An 11,658-nucleotide genomic window follows, 5' to 3' on the forward strand; every position below is an offset into this window, starting at 1 on the left:
TTCAATTTCTCTCCGAAGCTTTTTTTTGCTAAATATTTTGGCTATATAAATGTACATGACCTCATAATTATTTTATCATCCTTCAGAAATGTATCTGATAATTGTTTCAGCATTTATGGTCATTAAATGAAACATCCTAGAAAAAATATCCCATGTATTAAATCTTGCCATCCGATATATTATTAATTCCTGTAATAGCAATGGGTCATACTGCCTTAGAGTAGGTAGGTGAGCTAAGTTGAAGTTCAACTCATTTCAGGTAAGAAATTTTCTATTGCCATTTCACACCGCTGTGCCCGAAATGAGCTTATTTTCAATTGGAAACATATTTTTGATCAAAATGCGAATTTTGGACATTGCTTCTGCACGATGTCAGGTTGTCCGAAACACCCATATTATTTCCTATAACACTTGATACCTGTTGAATTTATAGAAACATGACGTAACAAAATCAATTATTATTTTTAATCAATGCACTAAATTAGTACTATAAACCATATAACTTACATCATATGTAACTCAATTACTCTAAAGCCTATATACAAATCATTATAAAATCATCAACATAACATACATACACTAGCCTTAAGTAAATAATCTGTACATAACATTCTACAGTCTAAATCTAGTATCTTTGGAATAACATCAGTTGAGAGAATTGTCGAAGCATTCTATTATTTTCGAGTGTCCATCCAACGAATCGTTATTCTATCATTTCCACTCTGATAATACCCAAAGTGTTCGGATGAGCCGTTGTCTTGGGCATTGTTGTTTTTCGTCCTGGCGTTATTTTTCTAGTCGAATGCTTCGTTGTTATCTCTGGGCTGATATCGTTGTTTAGGCTAGAATGACTAACGTGGAAAGTCGAAGTGCGATATACGGGCTGGGCCGTAGTCGGAATTCTGTTTAGACAGGAAGGCCCCCAGCAACGCGGACTAAGATAAATATAAATATATAAATAAATCACTATATTTTACTAGGATTTAGACATAACATTGTACTGGTCACCAATTTAACTCGTTTTCAGAAAACGCTTTATATTGAAATGATAACCATTCCTAAATACAGTATCATAGAACCTAGGACAATGTAAGCAAGGAAAATAGGACGTAATACGTATAAATAGGGTATAACAAATTTATAAAAGTCACTTGGTTATTTATAATATTTTTTTTTGTTCTCTATTTCATTCAAAAGTTTAAATAATTTAAATATAAATTCAAAAAATGTTTTATTCAATAGCACTGAATTGGTGATTGATCCATCAGACTTAAATTTCAATCCAGATTTTATTTATTTTTGGACTGATAAATTTTTATGAAAAAGAGATTGAAATGTTGGCTGTCAAACGGATTCTTAATTAAATCAGGCATACTAGTAAATTTATTTACAAATTCCCAGTTCAGGACATTCAGCAAATTTTCCAAGTTACAGTTATCTCTTGTTCAAAAAACATTAAATTAAAATGATCACGTTTCAGACATCACAATGATTTTCCACTAGATATATGATTTATAACGATATTCTAATGATTATAATATAATTCTTGAATGTATCTTTTAATTAAAAAAATCAAGATGTAAATTTGTTCTTTTGAAAACTTATTATTAATTCAAGTAGCAATCTTTTATAGTAGTTTTCTGATTGTAATGGCCAGATACAATATTTAATTCGAAGTTGTAGTATTTTTTCATGCAATCAAATTACGACAACTTGTTGGTTTTCATGTAAAATATATTTCATGTCTATAATGCATTTGATATTTGTTTATCATTTAATTATCTAATCGCTTTTTGCAAGAAAATATCGTTAAATCCTAATATATATCTTACCTTCTTCTTCCTGCTTGCAAAATAAAAATATGTATTAGATATGTTCTTAAGAAAAGAGGCGAAGATATATTGTTTTAAAATTGATTTTGAGCTATGAATAAGTTTTTAGTTATTCATTTTACCGGAAATTTTGTTCTATTTGAAATTGTTCAGCAGTTTATTTTGCTCCTATATTAAAATTTTGAATTTTTTGAATTATTATTAAAGATCATATATATATATATATATATATATATATATATTTATGGTGAGTGTAAATATTATATCATTATATAATAATTTGTAATTTCATTGTCGTTAGTCAGATGGCCAGAATTATTCATATTTCAAATTTGTACAATATTTAAGTTAGTAAGTAACTTAATGAAGTAAATATCATTAAGTTCAACTTATTGAACAATAGGACTTATTGAGTCAAATTAAGTAATGTGTTGTTATTGAATCATGATTGTTTTTTTATTATTTTTATTTTAATAAAGGTTTCTAATTCATGTCTGCGAATATTTTGAAAAAATGTTATAATACATACCACAATTTTAATAAATCATTTTCAACGTTAAAATATAGTATAAGGATTATAAAAAATATATTGTCCGATGACTAAATGCCAAGTTTGCATTTTTACCTCATTTCTAATTTTTGTATCGCAAAAAGTTTTTACGAGCTATACTCTTAAGGGTAAGTATATTGTATTAGGATGGTTCTTAATATGGACATTTTCGAACTTCCTAGCTCCCAAGGGCTCAAATCATTCCAAATTCTAAAAAACAATTCTCTGAAAGTTTTAGCTCTTGATATTAACTTTTAGATAGTGCGCAATTCAATCAAACTTCGTATGGAAATAGCATGGAAAAAATACTGAAAATTAAAAAAAAAATTTTGTTTGTATAACTTAGCGACAAATGAATTAAAAGTGAAAATTCGTGTCATTTTTTACTAAAAATTCGAAACTCTGCGAAATTTTTGAATTTTTTTTTCATGCTATTTCCATACAAAACTTTGATTGAATTGCGCTCTATCTAAAAGACAATAATACAAGCTAAAACTTTCAGAGAATTGTTTTTTATCAATTTGGAACCATATGAGCCTTTGGGAGCAAGGAAATTAGAAAATGTCCGTATTAAGGACCACCCTTATATTACATATATATATATATATATATATATATATATATATATATATTATAATTGGTTAAATTTATGTGATAAATTAGCATATCAATGCTAACTTCCGATCTTAACCCACACAGTATATATAAAACCATATCATTTTTCTAAAAAAATAAGAACATCCCCCCTAATCAAACAAGCTGCTCACCTTATCGACCTCTCTTCTTCGGGGTCTATTATAATGCCTTTGGCGTAGGGCGGCTTGCTCCTTGTCTCCACCAAGAACATTCCCCTAGTGTCACGCGAACAATGCTCGCCAGCCAACCTTGAACCGTCTTGTGTTCGAAGGCAGAGACCAAAAATGTAATGCGTGAAGCTCGGACACGGCCACGACCAGAAACCCACGGGAGAGGCGCCGTCGCCTGGAAGATGAGATAGTTGATAGTTTGACAAAGAATCATACTTTTGAAGGGTTTCGAATAGTACAGTTTATAGTTATGTTAAATACAACTTGTTTGAATTTGCTAAAACTTTGCAGGCATCTTAGTAGATCTGAGTTATGACCTGTTAATTATAGTAAACCAGATTCAAGTTTTTGATAAATTCTTGAATTATAAACTTATATGCTGTTTTGTAATATTATTCATATTTTATAGCAATTAGACAAAAGTATAAGTATTTGAAGTTTGCCTTTTCATTTGAGTTAAAAAAATTATCATTGACATAAGAGTGAGAATCGTTCAGAAGGTCAGTACACAAGTTTATAAAGCCAGAACAAAAACGTTCTGAAGTATTTTTTTTTGGTCAGATTGAGATTACAGATGCAGGTTAAATACTGCATTTAACCATTGATAATAATGAACTTATAAACATTAAAACAATTAATATTTAATTTAAGTTCTATATATCCTGCAGTATTATTTTATTAAAAGAGTTGTCTATATTTATCATTAAGGGGCACAACTAGTGTGAAATTGTCAAAAAATCGAATTTTCAACTTTTTCATATATCAATAGGTTATACCTTTAAAAATAACATACCAAAAATTTAAATCGATTTCTTAAGTAGTTTTTGATTACATCCATTTAAAGAGTATATATATATATAGTTATAGTATAACGATCATTTAATCTTTAAACGCGTTTTTCTCGAAACAGCATTTTCCGAATTTGCTGTTTACTTTGCCGATTACTCAAAAACAAATGATCCGATTACTATCAATTTTTTTACATGTTCTATATATAGTTCTCCGTAAAATGTACTATCGATTTTTTAAACGGATCAAAAATCGAATTTTGGCAGTCCAAAAACGACAAACATTTTGGGTAAAATTCGTTTTTTTTTTTTACAAAACGCCGTCATTTTGTCAATTTTTGATTTTTTTTCTTGATCGTAGTTCATTTTACAGACAATATTATCTAGTTTAACGAGAATTTTTTTTTTCAAATTTCATCCACGTAGAAGGCCGGAATCACTGTAGCAGTGAAGGGCCTTTTTTCGTCGCGCCGTTGGAGATCGACGATAACTTGAAAAAATATTTAACTTTTTTTTTCAAAAATTTTACTATGTATTCCTAAAACATGTATAAATATATTTCTAAAATTTTGAAATGATTGATAACGTAGTTTTTTTAATATAAATTCCCAAAAATAACCTTTATTTTAGGGTTACACTAGTTGTGCTCCTTAAAGACTGAAGTATCTAGACTATTTTTTTATTAATACATTAAATTTTAGAATTACCTTTTATGGATTCAGCAAAATAATCAGCTGCTCTATGATGACTACAACCTACGTCTACGCCACAACCGGGTTGGGCAACACCACCGTTGAAATAAAAATCTGCGTGGCCACAGCGTTCCATTTTTCCCTTAAAAATAATTTATATAAATAATTCTTTAATTATATATCATTATTGAATATTGAATTATATATCTTATACTTGAATAAGAGCATTGGTGTGAAAAACGTCGACAAATTCTGCATCTGTTGGATCTAGTTTACCATCCAAAGACGAGAAAGCAAATAAGGGCATGGCTGGATCTAAACCTGAAAATTGATAAGTGGGTAAATTATTAATTTGAGCATTAATTAATCAATTAAAAAAACAGGACTTATAATATATTATACTAATATCGATAGTATAAATACCTAATCTCTTAATTATTGTTATTAATTAACTAATTTTTGAATTTAAACAAATCGCGAGATATGGTAGACAGTAGGTACTTTTGTGAGGAAATACTTGGTTATAATAATTAAAACAAATTTTGAAATTCTGGAATTAAATGTTCAATGGCATTTTATTTTCAACTGTTGAGTAAAATTTACAGAATTCGAAGTACTGACCGTTAAATATTTTTACACTATAAAATTAAATTATTGTTAATTAATTCTTTTACCTGTAATTCTGGACAACTTATAAGGCCTCAATTTCACAGCAGCAAAATTGGGCACATGTGCACCCAAGCTGAATCCAATAATATGAATATTTGTAGCACCTGCATCCCTCAATCGCGATACAAGTTGAGCTACACAAACGCCCGCGGGCCGCGAATTTGACACCGCTGCTATATAACAAGGACCAGAACTTAAAGCCTCCCAATCCATTGCTATTACATTTACTGGTCCTGATCGAAGATATCGGTAACGCATAAAAACTAAGGGTGTCAACCCCATCCCTGAAATGATAAATGACCATTAATTTAATTGTTTATTGTTAATTATTTATTATTTTTATAAATTTTGAATCAAACAGAGAATATTCATATATTTATTCAATTAGTTTTAATAAAAGTATTATGATCAGAGTAATTGATAGAACTCTAAATAATAATTTTTCATATCCTTAAGGTAAGGGTTGATCATCCTTAAAATTATATTTTAGGTTTAGAACCGATTGTTTTTATTATGGGGTAAGAGTTTTTAATAAGGGGTAAGAGTTTTTATTGAGGGGTAAGAGTTTTTATTGAGGGGTAAGAGTATCCTTGAGATCTTTTTTAGAGTTAGAACCATTTTCTTTCATTTAACATGTAGTCCTAAATTTTTACCCTTTTACCCCAAACCCCTATGCCGTAATAGTAATTGCAGTAATTGAATAATTTCTTATCCTGCATACAAGGAATAAAAGTTTTTCACCAAATTCCGATTTGGATTTTATTGAACTTCTGCAAAAGAAAAAATTTTACTTAAAAAAAATATTTTAAATAAAAATGAAACAAAAGAAAATGCGAAAAGGTAGGGATTAATCCAATATTAATAAATAATATTTAACTATTAGGTTATATTATACTCTTTATGATAAATAGAAATTTATTATCAAAGCAATTTATTAAATATTTTAAATTGTTTTTATAAATTCCATTTATTTAAAATGTAATTATATATATATTAATAACGCACAAATTCCAATTAAAGTTGAACATATAATTTCTTTCTTGCAAAAATATAATAAAATTATCTGACGCGCTCTCAAGAAATTATATTTTTTTATGTATAGTCCAATATTTAATTAACATCATTCTTTGTCTGAGAAATAGTGTTTTTTAATTAAGTGATCACAACAGTATATTATAAGTAAATAAACTTAAAAATACAAAATAAAATTTAATTAACAATTAAACAAACTATAACTCAAGGCATATATATTTACTTGTCCGTACCTTGTAAGCAAATAATTTTGATTAGTTTAAATGTCATTTATCTAAATATTTATAAATAATAGATAGGTGTATTAATCATTGTCTTATCTTGTTTATACACTTTGAGATTGAGATTTTTATATTTACACGATTCATCTATTTTATCTTATAATTAACTATATATTTAACAATTTGTAAACAGAGATTGCTTTCAGAATTACTCATTTTTATATTGCTATTATATAAGAATCTGCAATCACGGTATTGTTTTTTGGATATAAAAGTAAACAGATAAAAATGATGAAAATTATATTGCTATATAAATGTATTATATAAAATTTATCTGGCGTCAAGTATGTAATAAAAATGAAATAAATATAAAATGTGATCATACAACAAATGAAAAAGCACAGAATGATGAACGAGTAATATATAGTTGTATTAGACAAATCTTTACAAATTGGACAGAGCTTTAAAATAATATTAATCATAATCATTAAAACTATTGTTCCAATAAAATATTTAATGTAATAAAATAATGTATCTAACATTTTTTAATTATTTATGTAAAAATAAATTTACAAGAGACTACACATGATGTTTCTTGCAATATTTTACATGTAAAAAATTTATGTACTTAGTAGAATGAGAATTATAGTCAACTAGTAAAATACTATTCATCAATATTGAATGAATGATTAATAAGGCAAAGTTCTCAAAGACAAAAGTTTTACTTTTCCTATTAGCCATTATTAGCCTTTTCCACTCGGATGCCGCTGCTCCGGCGACAAAATGCATATTACTTCTGCAATGTAGGAGTAGAAAGGGTTAATATCCTAGACCTAGAGTTATGTTATTGCCAGTTCTTGGCAATTTTCTAAGTTTATTCAAACCTTACCCGATATAAAATAGCCTACAGCTAGGAAATGAAGTCGAATAGTTCTTTCATTTCAATCATGGAACAATATAAATTTAAAAAGTTTAGCTCTCTTCGCCTGGCGGAAAAAAGTACCAAAGCCATTGTATGTTATGATATGACACGGATGACAGTTTTAATAGAAAAAGTTGTGTGTGACTAAAGTGAACGATATTGACTTTATTTCCCAGAAACTTTTGTGGAACGTCGCCGAAGTTTCCTGGAGAAGGAACATAATAGAATTTAAATACACGATCTGAATAAAATATAAAGCAAAGCAATTCCCAAATGTGTCATTAGGAAATTTTAACGGCGGAGCATAATGTTTGTAATAATACTCGTGTTTTGAGTGTTTTGTAAGATTTACTGAAGGTATTTTTATAACGACTTTTTGAAGCACTTTCGGAGCGTTAAAACGCTCCAGCAGAATTCCAAACAAGAGGTGTAAGTTATTTTTGTACGTTTTGCGTGATGTTTTCGAATAATATTATCGCATTCGCATTTGAATAGGTAAATGTAAATTTAATGAATTACCAAAACTGACGATAATGAATTATCATATTTTTTATAATAATTGAGTAAAATTTATTCAACACAGTAATGAGAAACGTCTTATAAACGCCCACACCCATCGTATGTAAACAAATTAGCAACAATTGTATAAACGATAATTAAAATTGAATATTTCCACTTTTCCTATTAGTATAGCTATTTCTCATAACATCTTAAAATAAAACATATATACAAAATAATTATTATAATTTTTGATTATTCAATAAAATAAAATAAATATAATATAATAATTTTTATAATGACCATTTTGTGTTTGTGCTAAGGATTTAAATACATGAGAATGTTTTTATTATCAGAACTATCCTTATTATTCTCTAAGCTGTTGTGAAATAATTCCATATCCTAGTATTATTAGAAGGCAACCCAGTGGTTGTCTATTCTCTGTTTAATGTTATTCTTATTATATATTTTGAGACGAAATAGAACCTGGAACCTTGCAATAAAAATACCAAAGCTGCTATAATAAAGCTAAGAATCATCTCTAAGTAGAATTTAACCCTTTCGACTCGGATGCCGCCGCTCCGGCGGCATAGTCATTTTACCGTTGCGCTCGGATGCCGCCACTCCGGCGGCATGATATGTTTTACCGTTAAGCTCGGATGCCGCCGTTCCGGCGGCAAATCGTGTCGGCGACGACTCGTCGCAAACTAAACTTACATTCAATTTTTTTTATTTTTTTTTAAATTAATTTACTATTACATTCATTTATTGATTGATTTATTAATTTTATAATAAAATATAACAAAATTAATTTATTAGCTCATGATCCCCATAATTCTAATAAAGATCTGTGAAGAAATGATTTTTGAAACAATATAGCATGGTTTTGAGTGCAATTTTTTTTAATTTTCAATTTTTTATTTTATTATCATAATAACTATATTTAAAAGCAATATAACCACATTTTGAAAAAATCCGATACAAAAAAAATTCCGAGTTGAGAGAAAAGTATAGCACTATAATATTCGAGCGCAGCGTACCGACTGGCAGTCCGACTCCCGAGTCGAAAGTGTTAAAGAGCAGAGCATATCTCAAATAACTTAAAATAACTCACAACTTTATGTTTTATATTATTTCAACAACAATCAGGGTTCAAACTTCAGTGAAGAATTCAGGGTCCAATTAGCTGTTGTGATAATTTAACTTAATTATCGACTTTATAAACGACTATCTAATGATTATTATAACAATATCTGTAATAGTGATGAATTGCGATAGGACTATTTTGAATTTGAGATATATTGCTATCCATATTTCCAAGTGAAAACCGATGTCCCTACTGCTTGACATCATGCTACCCGAGGAAGAAATGGAGCCATAGCTCTAATCATCAATCTGCTAGAGACCTCTAAAATCTTTATAAACTATAAAACGTTTCAAATCTGCACGATAATACAATTCTATGAGTTCTGTACTTATTATGCAGTATTAGTTTCATTATTCAATACCAATTCATTTTCAATCGTCATTAACCGAAGTCATTCTCAACTAGAGCAGCAATTTTTACAAATAGTCCACAAAATACAATTCTAGATGATCGCGTCGAGTCATGTTAAATCGTTTCTTGAAATCATTCTTTTCCGACTTATTTTCTTTACCCAATTCTGTTTTGTTATTCAAAATTCAAGTCACTCATCTTCTTGGCCTACTTCACTTCTGCAAGTCACACACACGAGTGCTCGACTGATTCTTACCCTTTGGTGACTGCGGAAAAACTTGAGTGAAAATAGAGGAGTAACGGAGAAATTTATTTATGTTATCTATTTCAAAATTCATGTTAATTATTTCAAAAACGCGTAGTAAATTAGATATTATTGATTTTACAATTTACAATGTATATCAGGTAGCTGAAACCGTTGCTGTATTATGCTAACATAATAATTAAAATTCTGAACAAAAATGTAGTCTTAGCATTTGCATTAAATGCATCTGTTGAATATAGATTAAGGCATCCTTGTACTGCTTATTTTATTTAAATCTTTAGAAATCTATCGCGTGATTTATGGACCCCCCCTCCTGATGTATTCCATTTAAGGCAACCCTTATTAGTACTTTTAGCATCACCTTGCTACCCCGGTTTTCCCTATATCCATTTTAACTTTTATAGACGTGCAGCTCTCCACAGTCCATTATATTGAGACTGAGAACGTATGAGTTCACTCTAGGTCACGTTTTTTTTGGGACACCCGCAACCTCAAAGCCCAGAGCCAACTCCCAAACACAGTTAGCTTTGATTTTCCATAACCTAGAATTCTGCGGCGAAAGCCTACTATGACATGCACAAAGTGAAGATTTTAGACTTTGACACCCTCTAGTTTATAGTTTGTCACAAGTGGACAGGGGTAAGATTTATGGAAAATGATTTTTTTTCACGAAGTAGTTCATTGTCAATCTTTAAAAAATCTCTTTAATTTAAATCCTAGTAAAGTTTACACTTTAACATATAATTTTACTTATTGATAAGTTACATAAAAGGACTACTTGCTTCTTTTTCAATAAAGCAAAAACCTTTCCTCCACACCAGAAACCTACCTTCGTCACCGAAAAATACACCCGCACTTAGAAAATATGAAAATGTATTCATATGTAAAAGCAAAGGTACCTTTTTATGAAATTCCTTGCGGGCAGAATTCGTATGAAATACATTTTTTGAGCGCATAATAAGTTAACGATCTAAGAAGCACGCACCGGGACCCTTCAAGAGGCACATAAATTCCTTAAGAGCTTCCCGTCCTCTTAATAATAAATCACCGTCCCAATAAATCTTTTTGCCACCCACACCCCTGGTGGAGGAGATTGTTCGACAATCGTGGTAATAGACAAGGCGCTAGTTTGCATTTTGCAGGAAAAATCTAAAGGACATATCTAATTAGTCTGAGAGAAAAAACAGGTCTTGCCATCTATCTTGGTTCAGTCCTGCACAGTTTTAGTCACGGTAAAAAAATTATGATAATTTTGAAATTAAACAACAATAAATAGAATGTTAATAATAATAACTCAAACAAATAGAGTCATACTCAAACAAATGCATACTATTAGTCAAAATATAAAAAAGTAAAGTGATTAGCGACATAGTCATTTCTATTGTTGATGCTTAACCCGAAGAACAAGTCAATCTAAATGTTAACAAAAATTCCATATTTAAAACAAGAGACAAGGCAATGAATCTATGATGTACATTTTCGAGCAAGGGCTACAAAAATTCATTTTTTTTTTTTTAAATCTATGACCATACTTATTCCCCGTCTATGAGAATGGGCCGCCCGCTCGACTCTTTTTGTCCTCTATCCAAGGCATATGACGGACTCGGGATAATTTTATTTACGTTGAGATGAGAAAATTAAATAAAACATTTGCATATTCTTGTCCCTGTTTTACGACGGAACATTGTGCTTTTGACAGACAGTGATGTGATAAAAAGGAAGCGCAGCGAATGCTCCGTAAAAACCACAAAAAAGACTCGGATGAATGAATTTTTTTAAACTTAATGACGTAAAAGAAAATGAATAATTAATTAAGAGAATTCTGAAAGGCAGATTTAGTGTATTGAGAATAAATGCAAATGCGGTTTCATTAAGCAATACTTAT

At 29.5% G+C, this 11,658-nt stretch overlaps 1 protein-coding gene across 1 annotated transcript in view; it reads right to left on the minus strand.

Moving 5' to 3' along the window:
• Nucleotides 1-703: 703 nt before the first annotated feature.
• Nucleotides 704-11,658, minus strand: part of LOC113370936 (hepatic triacylglycerol lipase-like) — a 47,264-nt gene continuing 36,309 nt past the window's right edge. Inside the window, exons 4-8 of the mRNA XM_026611606.1 lie at nucleotides 5,343-5,621; nucleotides 4,883-4,989; nucleotides 4,684-4,810; nucleotides 3,150-3,363; nucleotides 704-935 (exon numbers count right to left, since the gene is read on the minus strand). Coding sequence (XP_026467391.1) covers nucleotides 704-935; nucleotides 3,150-3,363; nucleotides 4,684-4,810; nucleotides 4,883-4,989; nucleotides 5,343-5,621 — 959 coding nt within the window. The remainder of the gene's footprint in view (nucleotides 936-3,149; nucleotides 3,364-4,683; nucleotides 4,811-4,882; nucleotides 4,990-5,342; nucleotides 5,622-11,658) is intronic.

The sequence above is a fragment of the Ctenocephalides felis genome, unplaced genomic scaffold, assembly GCF_003426905.1.
Source record: "Ctenocephalides felis isolate EL2017-DRISC unplaced genomic scaffold, ASM342690v1 CF-g0.4_SCAFFOLD_01492, whole genome shotgun sequence".
Taxonomy (NCBI): domain Eukaryota; kingdom Metazoa; phylum Arthropoda; class Insecta; order Siphonaptera; family Pulicidae; genus Ctenocephalides; species Ctenocephalides felis.